Genomic DNA, 14,720 nt, shown 5'->3' with positions numbered 1-14,720 from the left:
GAAGAGGAAAGAACTGAACTGTTGTACTTCCTGTTTTTCAGCTGTTCCAGGGACTCCCCAATATGTGGATGAGCAGTTCCTATCCCGGCTCTTCCTTTTTGTGGCTCTGGTGATCATGTTCTGGCTGTTGATTGCATAACTCCGCTCTGTACCCTGTATATTCATGGTTATCAGGGTGTCTGAATGAGTTTAAAAACTGCTCCCCCATCCCACTTTCAACTCTTGGTGTCTGGTTCCATAGCTAATCACAGGTTCTGGGAATCATTGGTGCCACAACACGTTTAGGAATATCTCGTATTGCACCAGAACCTCGGAATTAAATAACTGTTAACAAGTATGTCTTACCTCAGCCATGTCTCCTACCGCTGGTCTCCAGATACAACCATGGACCTAGCTTTGAGCTTCACACTCAAAGGGAGCGTTGCTTTTGAAATCCTGTGCAAATCAGCTAGAATGGGTTTATGTGGAAGGCACAGGTACTGAAGGAGTGTGGGTGGGTGAGGAAAGGAACCTACTGCATTGTTAATCAGCATCACTTGAGTAGTATCCATGATATAAAGTCCAGTTCTTGACAGGAAATATCCTGCAACACTAATGAGACTTCTTGGGTAGAGCACCTCTCCAAAAATGGAATCTGCATTGGAGACCAGTGTTCTATATGTGCTGTTACTTAGAGTTGTGAAAAGTCCATAGCACTTGAATGGCTGTAACAGGGTGGGTTAAGAAACTTCAGCCTAAAATCGTAAAATAGTCTCAATTTTCTGGAGCTAGACACTTCAAAATTCTCTCCTTGTGGGGTTGGCTAGAGTTGTTGGACAGCAGAGTACCTCTCTAGCCGTATGCAGTGCTGTTCCTCAGTAACAAAGCAGTGTTGTTTTCTTTGGCTTTACTCATGGATAGTACCTTCACAATTTTATTGCTGTAACTGCAATCATTGACCCAAAACTGAGACTCCCGGGACTATTGTGTACAGTGTGTCCCCACTACAAGTCACCCCGGTATACATCCGTTCCGCACTAAAGTCATTGACACTTGTAGGAACTGATGTGTTAGAAGTCCTCCCGTTCCCCACTCTTAAGTTGCACAAAAAAAAAACAATTTGCGCAAATGGAAGTCAGCCGTGGGGGGGGGGGGGGGAAATTCCCCACTTTAAGTTTTGCTACAAGTCCAAGTTTTTTTTTAGAACGTATCTTGGACTTATAGAGAGGATGGCCTGTACTCTGAATAAAATCATTTTACAGATCTGAGAATCTTGTTTGCAGGGAGGCACTACAATGGAGATTTCTTAAGTTTTGAGATTAATTTTCCAAAAAGCCATTTATTTTGGCCAAAAAAAATGAAATCTAACCTTTCCTAGCAGGTGCCACTGTAGGGAATAATGTAAGAGCACTGTCTATGTGGTAGTGCACAACTGCTTCCAGCCTATAAGGAATGGCTGTAGTGCATGAGCTGCTGCAGTTTTGCCAAAGATATTAATTTAAAGGACAGGAGGTTACAAATACACGTGTGCTCACAACTCAAAGCAAAATTCTGTTGGGTATAAAGCTTTAAAAAGTGTTTCTGAGGGTATGTTTACACTGCACGGCTATTTCGGGATACTGGTGGTAACCCGAAATAACTACCCCGCATCTACACAAGCCGCCTGTTATTTTGAAATAAATAACGTGCGCACTATTTCACCATCCTGGTAAACCTCGTTGCACGAGGGTTAAGGGATGGCTCAAAATAGCGCGTTCTTTTGAAATTTGATACTGCGTAGACGTGCCATATTTCAAAATAAGCTATTTTGAAATAGTCAAAATAAGATGGGCAAATTGTATATCTTATTTTGAGTTTAGGGTGTTGTGTAGATGCACCCTGAGTGATCTTCTGGATCCTCAGTACCTGAAATGAGGGACTGTTTACCTCTGTTTGTTTGACTTCTTTCTAACTGGACACTTTAAAAAGGATTCTCTTGTTTTTTATTTTGATACTGTTTCTTTGACTCAGATCATTAATAGTCTGAGACTTCCTTTCTGTAGAAAGGAATTTTGTAACTTCCTGCTCAACAAATCATGATACTTGACACAAGAAATCAAAATATAGACACTCCTTGACTTGCTTCAGGAGCTAGGCTTTTTCTCCCCTACAAGTATGAAGTGCCTGGGAACAACAAATATGAGCAGTAGCAATGAAACTTACTTGCCTAGACACAAACTGTTCATCTACCTGTAGCATGATTGGGGGGGGGGGGGGGGCAGCAGAAAGCAGGTAGGAGTTTTTTGTTTCCCTGCCCCAAAAGTCTCTCCTCAGCAAGCAGGATTTTGAAAAGCTGTCTGCAGTGATGCAAGATGTGGCTGAGTCATCCACTGAGTATAGTATCTCATGCTGCTTGAACAGTGCAGACACTTCAGAAACTTTGTCCCTTCTATTTGACATCTGTAATGCATATTTTGGAAATTAAGTGCATTTTTATCATCAACTAGCCACATTACGAAACTTTCACTGCCTTGATGATTTACTGAGAGGCAGCTCTACCTGCTGGTAAAAAGGGATGTGTACCTGCTAATGTAAAAGGGATTTTACTCCCTTCCCTTCTACTGTTATTCTGAGAAACTGCTTTTATCCTTTCAAGATGACTGAGAAATTCAGCTGTAATGGGAACAAAAGAGGTATTAAACCAGTCAAATTTTTGTTTTAAAATGTAACATTTTAAGTTTAATTTTGCTGGCTGCTCTTTAGAAGCTGAAGAGGTGCACGCTGAAGTGGCTGCAATGATAGGACTTCCTTTCTTGGATTGTCAGGAAATAAATGCTTAAGAGTACGTCTACACTGCAGGCTTCTTTTGGAATAAGCTTTTTCTGAAAGAGATCTTCCGCAAAAGCTTATTTCAACAGAGAGCGTCTACACACAAAAAGCGCAACAAAATAGCAATGTGCTATTTCAAAAGATAGCGTCCACACTCATTGGATGCTATCTCGCATTTAAGGCCATTCGGAACCAGTTGAGGCAGGGAATTAGGTCAGCAGTTGCTTCCAGGTGCTGCTGCCTGAGATGTGAGCTTAAAGGGACCCCCCGTACAGCCGTTTCTCTTGATTGCCTACCTCTCTGAGGGACAACAAAGCATTTCCACTGTGCGCTTTGGTTGCCCTATTTTTGGACACCGCAGCACTCCTTGCCATGGAGCCAGAGCTGCCTCTGGGCATGCAAAGGCCCCACACTGCCATGCTGCAGTTTCTGCAGGCTGCTTTCATGATCCTGCATGAGCTCGACTCTGAGCTCATCTTTGAGACCCTCTGCCTGTGTGCAGGAGCCATGCCCTTGCAACCACACCCCACGGTGGAGAGACACTTTTGGAGGCTGGACACCAGTTCTGACTGGCTGGAGCAGTGGGGCAACCAGCAGTGGCTCCACGACTTCCAAATGAGGAAGGAGACTGTCAGCCGATGGTCAGGGCAGTGCGTGTCCCATCGCAGCGGGCAGCCTAGGGAAGCTGACGGGTGCCCCGAGAAGTTTAACGTCCATGTCTTTGACTGCTAGGGCCAGGTCCCTTCATGGTGGGCAGCCAACAGACGCCCCAGAATTTACAGGGAGAGCTTATTACATCTCAGACTTTGACTGCTAGGATACATGATCCCTTCGCAGCGGGCAGCCTAGGGAAGGCTGAGAGATACCCCATGGATCTGTCCCCTGGAAGTGACACAATCCAAACGCCCAAGCTTTCCCTATACCTGTCCCTTAAGACCGGCTGAAGTTCTTTTAAATCGTGCTTGGTTCTGTTACAGCAACTGAAGGAGTCAGGTTAAAGCTTAAACAGTTACAGGTTTATTAAGGAAGCTTATAAATCATATGGTTACAATGGCTATTGCTCTATTAACTGCTAGCAAATATAGATCTTAAAAATGGTTACAAAGAAAATAAAGATAGAAAATAGAAATAATGGTACCAAGTGACAGCTTAATCTTTAAAGAGCTCTAAGTCTATGTGTACACTTACGACAAAGCACACATCCAGGTACAATTTTTACCCCCTTCTGTGCCTCTCGACTCCAGTGTATCAGGCCAGGGCCGGTCTCTCAATTCCTAGGAAAGACGAATACGAGGTGGGTGTCCTCGTGGAACCTCGGGAGGTCAAACACCTAACCGATGCTAGGTGTTGATAGATAGATGCTAGATTGACACTCAGAGTAAGTGCGCTGCTGGACCCATCTTTATACCCATAGGGGCCCGTATCCTCTTTCTTTTCTAAGATGCCAAATTGTGTTGGTCCGTCTTGTGACACCAGTTCTTACAAGGGAGTTTCAACTTAATTTACACTTGCAAGAGAGAACTTAATTGTGAGTACTGGACATTTTTTTACTGGGGGGGAGATTCCTTCCCCCGCGGATGGGTGTGTGTTCGTATCAATATGGGTTTCAGTCAAGGGCACTCCTTGGCAGCCTCTTGGTCAGCAATTAGTGTATCTCTGTTTACAGCCATCCAGGGTCACAGCAGCCAGCATATCTGGGCCTTCTGTCAGGGCATCAAAGACTATGCTGACTTTACTGCTCTGTGTGCCCTGTGTGCTCCAGGCAAGCAAAGATGGATGTTACGGGGGGGGGGGGGTATTCCTGTCTGGCTACAGAGATATTCATGGAGCTGTGTGCCTGGCTCGCCCCTGCCCTCCGACGGGACACCCAGATGCGACCCGCCATCGCCGTCTGGAAGCTCACAGTGCCCAGTGGTTACTGGTCTGTGGGCAACCAGTTTGGCATGGGAAAGTCGACTGTCAGGGCCCTCCTCATGGAGGTAAGGCACTGTCGGGCTGTAGTCCCTGGAGGGGGAGTACTGGAAAGGGCAGGTTGGGGGTGGGGGAAGTCCCGTCCATGGGGGGTTCTGCAGTCCTGCTCTCACACAGCCCTGTGTGTGTGTGGGGGGTGGCCCTCATAGAGGGTGGCTCCTGGGGTGTTGGGGGGGAGGCTGAGGCACCCCCTTTGATTCTCTGTGTTGTGCCTTTGTCTCCTTCTGCAGGTGGTGAGGGCCGTAAACATCGTCCTACTGTGCAGGGTCATCCGCCTGGGAGACCTGGACCCTATCGTGGTTGGATTTGCCACCCTGGGCTTCCCCAACTGCGGGGAGTGCTATAGATGGAACCTACACCCCCATCCATGCCCTGGACCACTGGGCCGTCCAGTATATCAACCAAAAGGGCAATTTTTCAATGGTCCTGCAAGCCCTGGTCGACCACTGCGGACAGTTTTTGGACATTTTCGTCGGCTGGTCGGGGAAGGCGCACGACGCCCATTTATTCTGCGACTCCAGCCAGTACCAGAAGCTGGAGTCTGGCACTTTATTCCCCCAGCGCAACATCATGGTTGGGGACGTTGAGATGCCACTGTGCATCGTGGGGGACGCATCCTACCCCCTCATGCCATGGATGATGAAGCCATACACCAGCCACCTGGACCCAAGCAGGGACCGCTTCAATGCCTGCCTGGGCAGGGCTCACATACAGGCCAAATGCACCTTTGCAGGCTTGAAGGTACAGTTCAAGTGCCTTCTGACCGGCCTCGATGTGTACAACGTCCCCCCAGGTGGTTTCAGCCTGTTGTGTTCTCCTCAAAATTGTGGAGAGGAAGGGGGAGGCCTTCCTTCTGGGGTGGGGGGCAGAGGCTGGTGGGCAGGGAAGGGCTTTCGAGCAGCTGTACACAGCTGCCATTCGCCAGGCCTATCAGGTGGGGGTGTGCATCTAGGAGGCACTGAGGGAGAATTTCTCAGAAGGACCTCAGTAACTCTCCCCAGAGCCTCCCTACTAGGGGCCTGTGCCTTGTCCCTCTCTGCCTTTCCCACAACAACCTCTCCTTCCTTGCAGACCCTATAAAAGCAAATGTTTAGTTTTCAAAAAAATAACACTTTTTTTTTTTATTTTATCCAAAATAAAAAACCACAGAAATGGGCAGGGGGCATAAGAACCTGGATATGGGGAGGAGGGGAGGGGATCATGAGAACCTTAGAGGGGGAAGGAGAGGCTCAGAGCTAGGGCTGAGATGGGGGTGTGGTTTGGGTGCTTGTTCCACCTTGTGTCCGGGGACCTTGGGGGGGGGGGGGGGGGAGAACAGGGGCATAGGCAGGAGTGGGGGCTGGAGCGGGGTCAGGCATGGGGGGGGGTCTTGAGCAGGGACTGGGAATGGTGCCAGGTAGGCCATCATCTCCCGGATGGTGGCACATATGTTGCAGCCCTGCTGCAGCAGCTTGGTCCACATCTGGGCCTGTCATTCTGTGTTGTCCCAGACCTTCTGGGCCAGCATCTGCTGCATGTCCCAGAGAACAGACACGTGCTCCCTCCCTGATTTTAAGAGGAATAAGGGATCTTCCGGAAAAGGCTTTATTTTCCGAAAGATCCCCATCTAGACTGGCACTTTTTGCCAGCAAAGCCCCGAGCCGGAAAAAAGCGGCAGCCATGTTTATGCAAATGAAGCGGGGAAGATTTAAATCCCCGCTTCATTTGCAATTGTGATGTGTCTAATTTGCATCCCTTTTACGGAAAAGGGATGCAGTCTAGAGACAGCCTGTGTGTGGGCAGGTGGGCATGTGCCTTTGTCCCCAGCTTCCTTCCAACAGTGACTCATGGTGGGAGGCCCTCCACCCCCCGGGGGTCAGAAGTGTGTCTGGCCTCCCCAGAGCCTGTGAGCAGGAGCCCAGGGGTGTTCAGGGGCTGCCTCTTGGGGCTGCGTGGCGCAGACTGGCGCCACACGTGCATCCACATGCACATACTGCAGTGTGAGGGCCAGGCCGAGCAACAATCACACCCTAGCCCCTCAGTGCCTGCCACCTCCACCTTGTATTTGTGGAGGGAAAGGAGGGAGGAGGGGCTGGGGGAGAGAAGGGGTGCTGGTGTGGGGGAGGGAGAGGAGGGAAGAAGGGGCTGGTGGGCAGGGGAGAGGGCCTGCCCCCTCCAATTCAGTTCCTCACTGCCCTTGGTCACAGATGGAGCTCTTCATTCTACTCATGGTGATAGTTCAAGTCACCGATTCCCTGCCCCGTGAGGGGGCACCGCATCCCGGTGCCTCCTCCACTGAGGCTTCTTGCCCGCTCTCACTCCTAACCCCTGCCCCACTCCTGCTCCCTGTTCAACCCCTCTCCCAATTGAACTTCCCACCCCTCTTTCTGCTCCCCCCCATCCTTGTCTTTTCCCTAATCCCCCACCTCTTCCTCCCCCTACTCCTGGAACCTGCAGCCCGAGGTGCTGGGGACCGCCAAGGTTGTGCAGGGTCACCTGCTGCATCTCTGGGTTTGGATGGAGGGGCTGACATTAAATCTCATTAGCATCTACGCCCCGACGTCCATCCCAGAGAGTCTCCGCTTCTATCAGCGGACGTCTGCCTTCCTCGGCTCTCTGGATCCTTGCGAGTGCCTAGTCCTGGGTGGGGACTTCAACTGCACCCTTGAGGAGTGGGACTGTACGGGGACCGAGCAGTGCCCAGCCGCCGCGGACGTCCTCAGGGAGATAATAGATCATCACTCCTTGGTGGATGTCTGGCGAGACCTCCACTTGGGTAGTGGACACGGTGTTTACCTACGTCCAGGTGGTGGATCATTGGTCTTTCCACTCCCGGTTGGACCGCATTTTATCTTTCTCGTCGTCATCTCTTCCAGGCCCACTCCTTCAGCATTCCACCGGCCCCATTCTAGGACCACCATTTGGTGGCCGTGACGGCCTCTCTTTCCTCGGAAAGGCTGGGGCCAGCCTACTGGCATTTCAAAAACAGCCTGCTGGAGGATGTGGGCTTTGTAGCGTCCTTCCAGGAGTTCTGTCTGGCCTGACGCGGGTGGCGGTGCGCCTTTCCCTCGACACGGCAGTGGTGGGATGTGGGGAAGGTGCACACGCGGCTCTTCTGCTGCAACTACACCCGGGGGGCCAGCCGGCAGAGGGTTGCGGTGATAGAGCAGTTGGAATGGGAGGTCTTAGCGCTAGAGAGGCGGCTTGCCACTGGCCCCGGAGATCCATCCCTCTGCGGAGCATACCGGGAAAAGTGGGAGGAACTCTGGGCCCTTGAGGCCCTTCGGGCCCGGGGTGCCTTTATTCGTGCTCTCATCCATCTCCTTCGGGAGACAGATTGAGGCTCCTGCTTCTTCTACACCGTGGAGAAAAAGGGGGGCAAAAAAGCACATCGTCTGCCTTCTGGCAAGGGATGGCACCCCCCTCATGGATCCGGTGGAGATACGCGAGAGGGCTCGTGCCTTCTACACCTCTTTTCTCCCTGAATCCGACTGACGCTGACGCCCGCAGGGTTCTCTGGAATGAACTCCCAATGGTCAGCGTGGGCAACTGGGGCCGGCTAGAGCTGCCTCTCTTTCTCTGGCCGAGTTCTTGGAAGCCCTGTCTCATGCCCACCAATAAATCCTTGGGCATGGACGGGCTGACCGTGGAGTTCTACCGCGTGTTCTGGGACGTCCTCGGCCCGGACCTTGCTAGCATCTGGGCTGAATCCTTGGAGAGCAGGGTCTTCCCTTTATTGTGCAGGCAAGCTGTGCTCGCCTTGCTGCCCAAGAAGGGGGACGTCCGCGATCTGAGGAATTGGCATCCCGTCTCGCTCCTCAGCACGGACTATAAAATCGTTGCCAAAGCTATCTCCCTAAGGCTGAAGTCTGTGCTGGCGGATGTGGTCCATCCAGACCAGACCTACACTGTCCCAGGCCGAACCATCTTCAACAACCTTTTTCTGGTCCGGGATCTCTTAGGATATGTCTAGACTTCATGGCTCTGTTGCCAGAGCCATGTAGATTAGTTTACTAGACATACCCAAATGAAGCCGCGATTTAAATAACCACCGCTTCATTTAAATTTAACTGGTTGCCGCGTTGTGCCGATCAGCTGTTTGTCGGCTCAGCGCGCTAGTCTGGACGCTCCGCGGTCGACATCAAAGGCATTTGTCGTCCTCCCCGGTATGCCTCGTGGGATGAGGTTTACCGGGAAGGTCGACAAATGCCTTTGATATCGACCGTGGAACGTCCAGACTAGCGCGCTGAGCCGACAAACAGCTGATCGGCACAACGCGGCAACCAGTTAAATTTAAATGAAGTGGCAATTATTTAAATCGCCACTTCATTTCCCTATGCCAGGTAGCCTAATCTACATGCCTCTGTCGCCAGAGGCATGTAGTCTAGACATACCCTTAGAGCTTAGGTGTAGGGACGGTCTGTCGTTTGCCCTCCTGTCCTTGGATCAGGAGAAGGCGTTCGACCGGATGCACCACGGGTACCTCCTAGGCACCCTGCGGCCCTTCGGCTTCAAGCCCCACTTTGTGGGGTTTCTCCAGGTGCTCTACGCCTCCGCAGAGTGCTTGGTCAAGCTCAACTGGACCCTGACTGCACCGGGGAGTACGTCAAGGCTGTCCGCTGTCAGGCCAGCTGTATGCTCTGGCCATAGAGCCCATCCTCCGTCTCCTTCACAAGAGGTTGACGGGGTTGGTGCTCTGTGAGCCGGATATGAGGCTAGTCCTGTCGGCATACGCCACCAACGTGCTCCTCGTGGTCCAGGACCCAGGCGACCTGGCGTGGGTGGAGGCCTGCCAAACTGTCTACTCAGTGGCCTCCTCCACCCGGGTCAACCGGGTCAAGATCTCTGGCCCAGTGGTAGGTGCCGGATGGCAGGCTGGCTTCCTCCCACTCAGGGCTGGATTATCCAATAAGCAGACTAAGCACGTGCTTAGGGCACCAGCAAAGCAGGGGAACTAAAAAAAATGAGATTTTTTTTGAAAAAAATTGATATTTCAAAAAAAGCATCGAAGTTGTCATCGTGGGAAAAGTCAGAACTCCGCAGAACGCTCTTTTTCTCAGCTGAAAAGAATATAAAACCCTCAGGGTATGTCTACACTACCCCCTAGTTCGAACTAGGGGGGGTAATGTAGTCATACGGAGTTGCAAATGAAGCCCGGGATTTGAATTTCCCGGGCTTCATTTGCAGAAAGCCGGCCGGCGCCATTTTTAAATGCCGGCTAGGTCGGACCCTGTGCCGCACGGCTACACACGGCACGGACTAGCTAGTTCGGATTAGGCTTCCTATCCGAACTAGCTGTACGCCTCGTGGAACTAGCTAGTCCGTGCTGCGTGTAGCCGCGCGGCACGGGGTCCGACCTAGCCGGCATTTAAAAATGGCGCAGGCTGTCTTTATGCAAATGAAGCCTGGGAAATTCAAATCCTGGGCTTCATTTGCAACTCCGTATGACTACATTACCCCCCCTAGTTCGAACTAGGGGGTAGTGTAGACATACCCTCAGAGAACAACAATGTGTCAGGACAGACTTGATTCACTTTCCCTATTGTGTATGGAAGCGGATGTGCTTCGTCAAGTCAGCTTCGATGAACGTATCCAGAATTTTGCAATCAGAAAATCTAGAAAAGCTATTTTAATTTCAGAAGACATGTCAGTTTTGTGTCATTTCGAAAAATCCAATTTTATTTTACGGTATAGTATTGTTTTATTTTGAATTACATATGCGGGGGGCACCATAATCTTTTCAGTGCTTAGGGCCTCTAAAAGTCTTAATCTGGCCCTGCTTCCACTCACGCTTCAGGCTGTCAAGTGGAGCGCGGGTCCACTGCTCTATCTCAGCGTTTTTCTCTCTGCCACGCATCCCTCTCCACCGGAGAACTGGCAGGGTTTAGAGTCCAGGGTGGCTGAGTGGTTATGGAGATGGACAGGACTGCTACAGTGCCTTTCCCTGCGTGGGAGGGCACTGGTGCTTAACCAATTAGTCCTGTCCATGCTCTGGCACCGGCTCAACACCCTGGTCCTGGCACCAGGTTTCCTGGCCTGTATCCAGCAGCTGATGCTGCGGTTCTTCTGGCCAGGACTGTATTGGGTCTCTGCAGGGGTTCTCCATCTCCCCCTGGAGGAGGGAGGACAGGGCCTGACATGTTTGCACACATGGATTCGTGTCCTCCGCCTCCGGGCCCTGCAGAGGCTCCTATATGATGCAGGTAGTCTGGAGTGGAGCACGCTTGCGCACGCTTTCTTTCGCTGCTTCCAAGGGCTCCGATATGACTGGCAGCTCCTTTATTTGAGAGGTCTTCCGCGAGACCTCTCCGGGCTTCCGAACTTCTACCAGGACCACCTCCGCACCTGGAAGCTGCTTGCAGCGACCAGGTCCTTGGGGGCAGAACTCCTCGCGGAGCCCCTGCTACACAACCCCCATCTACGTGTGCAGGCGGCGGAGTCCCCCTCGGTGCACCAGAGGTTGGTCCTGGCAGAAGTCACCAGAGTCGGAGACCTCCTGGACTACGACTGAGGAGACTGGGTGGATCCTTGGGCGCTTGCCCAGCGCATGGGGCTCTCCACCCTACGTACTCCCCAGCGCGCACTTCAGGAGGTGAAGGACGCTTTGCTGCCCACTGCTCGGGTGTACCTAAACAGAGTCCTGCAAGAGGGTGCACCCTGCCCACCCCTCACCCCCAGCCCTCCCGATCTCTCCATCGGCCCCCATCCCTGCCTACCTTCCTAACTGCCTCCCCCTCGTCACCCGAGCTGGCTGCATGTGTTGCAGCCGGTCCCCTTCCAAACTGTGCCAAAGAGTCACCTATACATGCTTGTGCTTCACATGCTCCACTTCCCCACCCTCATGTCCCCCCCCAGACACCAAGTGGCGGGACCTCCTACCACCAATGGAGGGTGGGGAGCCCCGGTGGGCCAGCCTCTATTCGACCTTGGTTCCACGGCCCACCGGGGACATCTGCTGAAGAATCCTGCATGGAGCTGTGAGCACAGGCATGTAGTTGGCGCGGTTCACCCCCATTCCTGACACTTGCCTCTTCTGTGATGTGAGGGAGACCCTGGCGCACGTGTACCTCGAGTGCGCCAGGCTACAACCCCTCTTTCGGCTCCTCCAGAACCTCCTCTTGCGGTTCTGGCTGCACTTTTCTCCCCACTTTTTAATTTATGCACATCCCATCCGTGGCCCCACAAAGTCGCGGGACCTCCTGGTCAACCTCCTCCTGGCTATGGCCAAATTGGCAATCTATAAAACCAGGGAGAAGAGGTTGGCCAGGGGAGGGGCTTGCGACTGTGGGGCCTATTTCCATTGCTGTATCCACTCATGTATCCAGGCAGAGTTGCAATGGGCGGTGTCTGCTGGCTCTCTCGAGACCTTTGGGGGGACAGTGGGCGCTGTCTGGGGTTCTCTGCTCGGTATCCCCATCCGGTTCCCTCATTTTAGCCCTTTGACCCTCACACCTGTCCCTGTTTTCTCATTATTTGTCCCAAGTAATTAGTTGGCTCTTCTGGGCTCTGTGGACCCTCCCCGCAGGCTGGGGAGAGGCCCTTTAATTAGCCCGCCCACCTCCCGGACACCAAATAGTCCCCGTGTATCTGCCTTCCACTAGGCTCTCAGGCTGCCACACATCCTATTTACTTTTCGAAGGTTTTACTGAAACCTTTTCACAGTCAAGCTTGAAAGCTGGCTCCCCACGTTTATCAGCTCTCACGTACCCCCTTCACCCTCTAATAGAGGCAGCCTGGGCTTATCAGTTAATTGTGCAGTCTACACGTTGACATACCTAGATTAGACTTTAATCTAATGATATGACTAAAATTATCTGCCAGATCTAGAAACATTTTGCTAGCCTAACATGTTTTTCCAGACACCAGTAACTAGAAAGTAGGATCTTTACTTGGACAATCTTTACTGACGCTTCTCGTGACACACATCACCTGACTCTCCCAAGCCCTCCCCCCCCTTTCCCAGGCACAACCAAAATAAGCAGGGATCGGGGGTGCAGTTGCCCCCTGGGCGCCATGCTGGTGGGGGCACCAATTTAGCTGCCAAAAGTTGTTAACTTTTTTATGATTATTTCCTATTTTGCATATATTCCGACAATGCAAGTGCTTTCCTGTTTCTGTGCCTTAGTTTCTCCATCTATAAAACAAGGGTACTTTGCTTCCTCACACAGGAGTTGGCTTCTCAAACAGTGCTTTCAAACTGAGGAGCTATGAAATGGCTGCGTACAGTCTTCCTTTTGTTCATTCTTGACACAGGTGGGAATTATGAGTTTGATATAGAAACTTCATTTCTATTTCAAACCTTGATGTTGGAGAACCAAGCAAGATGAAGAAAGAAACCTGGCTTCCTCTGATACCCTGGGGCTGTTTGGAAAAGACTTCAGTTGTTAATCCTGAAACACTCCAGTGTGTGTTCTCATTTCAACATTGGATGATATTGTGTCTGCTGGGGCTAGTCATACATCTTTGTCTGACCTTGAACGTTTCCTCAGCTCCTGCCCCCAACACCCTTATTTTACTTATGCTACATCAATGACATCTTCATCATATGGACCCACAGAAAAGAGACTCTTGAAGAATTTCACAAGGATTTCAACAACTTCCACCCCACCATCAACCTCAGCCTGGACCAGTCCACACGAGAAATCCACTTTCTGGACACTACAGTACAATTAAATAAATGACAAATTTCCACCACCCTATACTGGAAACCCACCGACCGCTTCACTTCCCTTCATGCCTCCAGCTTCCATCCCAGACACATTTCTCAATCTACTGTATACAGCCAAGCCCTAAGATACAACCGGATTTGCTCCGATCCCACAGACAGAGAAACACCTACAGGATCTATATAGAGCATTCCTAAAACTGAAATACCCACCTCGAGAAGTGAAAGAACAGACTGACAGAGCCAAAAAAGTACCCAGACACGAACTACTTCAAGACAGACCCAAGAGAAAAAATAACAGAACTCCACTTATTACCTATAGTCCACAACTCAAACCCCTCCAATGCATTTTACACAATCTGCAACCCATCTTGGAAAATGATCCCTCACTCTGGGTATGTCTACACTACCACCCTAGTTTGAGCTAGGGTGGTTAATGTAGTCATACGAACTTGCAAATGAAGCCTGGGATTTGAATTTCCTGGGCTTCATTTGCATGTTGCCGGGCGCCGCCATTTTTAAATGTCCGCTAGTGCGGACTCCGTGCCTGCGGCTACACGCGGCACGGAGTAGGTAGTTCGGACTAGGCTTCCTATTCCGAACTATCTGTACGCCTCGTGCCTTTTTGGTCCGTGGACCACCTGCCTCAATGTAAACCTTTCCACTGACCACCAGTTGCTAATGGAAACTCCCTGTTAATTACACAATTATGCTCGAGACATTTTGCTAGTGCTGCAGCTAGGGAGAATGGTTTAATTTAAATTAAACCAAACAGATTAAGCATTTTAACTTTCTCATGCTAGTTTATCAAACTTTATTTAAAATGAAGTAAAATACTATGTCCAACACAAAGGCTTCAATGTTTTCTTTATTTATGGCAGGGGTAGGCAATCTTTTTTGGGTCAGGACCCACTGACACAGAAAAATCAGTTGGGGATCACAGGTGAGAAACAAAAAAACCTCCTCCCCAAACCCCCAACCCTCACTGAGGTGGCCCCCAACTGAGACACCTCACTCCTCTGGTGCTCCAGCCCCACGGGGTGAGGGGAAGGGACAGGGAGGACTGAGGTTCAGGGTTGCCCATAGGCCAGATTTACTTTTCTGGGGTTCCAGAGTTAGTGGATTTTATAGGCCCCCTTAGGTTCTGGGGTAGGGACAAAAATTAGGGGCCCACTGTGTGGTACAGGGCTGCCGAGTGGGACAGCAGTGGGGTGCAGGGTCTGGGAGGGAAGTGGGGTGCAGAAGAGGGAGAGGTTGCAAGGTCTTGGTGGGAGGTAGGGTGCAGAAGCAGGCTGGGAGTAGGACAGTGGTCACCAAC

General features: G+C 51.1%; 1 protein-coding gene across 5 annotated transcripts in view; it reads left to right on the top strand.

The window, feature by feature from the left end:
- LOC102455013 (E3 ubiquitin-protein ligase RNF185-like) overlaps nucleotides 1–14,243 on the top strand; it is a 45,488-nt gene extending 31,245 nt beyond the window's left edge. For 4 of the 5 annotated variants that reach the window (XM_075918561.1, XM_075918562.1, XM_006111725.4 and 1 more), the window contains exons 7-8: nucleotides 42–5,499; nucleotides 12,906–14,243. In XM_075918561.1, coding sequence (XP_075774676.1) covers nucleotides 42–139 — 98 coding nt within the window. In that variant the 3' untranslated portion in view covers nucleotides 140–5,499; nucleotides 12,906–14,243. The remainder of the gene's footprint in view (nucleotides 1–41; nucleotides 5,500–12,905) is intronic. The other variant, XM_006111724.4, reaches the window with a different exon arrangement.
- The last annotated feature ends 477 nt before the right edge of the window (nucleotides 14,244–14,720 follow it).

Source organism: Pelodiscus sinensis, unplaced genomic scaffold (assembly GCF_049634645.1).
Source record: "Pelodiscus sinensis isolate JC-2024 unplaced genomic scaffold, ASM4963464v1 ctg42, whole genome shotgun sequence".
Classification (NCBI taxonomy): Eukaryota; Metazoa; Chordata; order Testudines; family Trionychidae; genus Pelodiscus; species Pelodiscus sinensis.
Note: the sequence above shows the minus strand (reverse complement) of the source record. Positions and strands in the feature narration are given on the sequence as shown.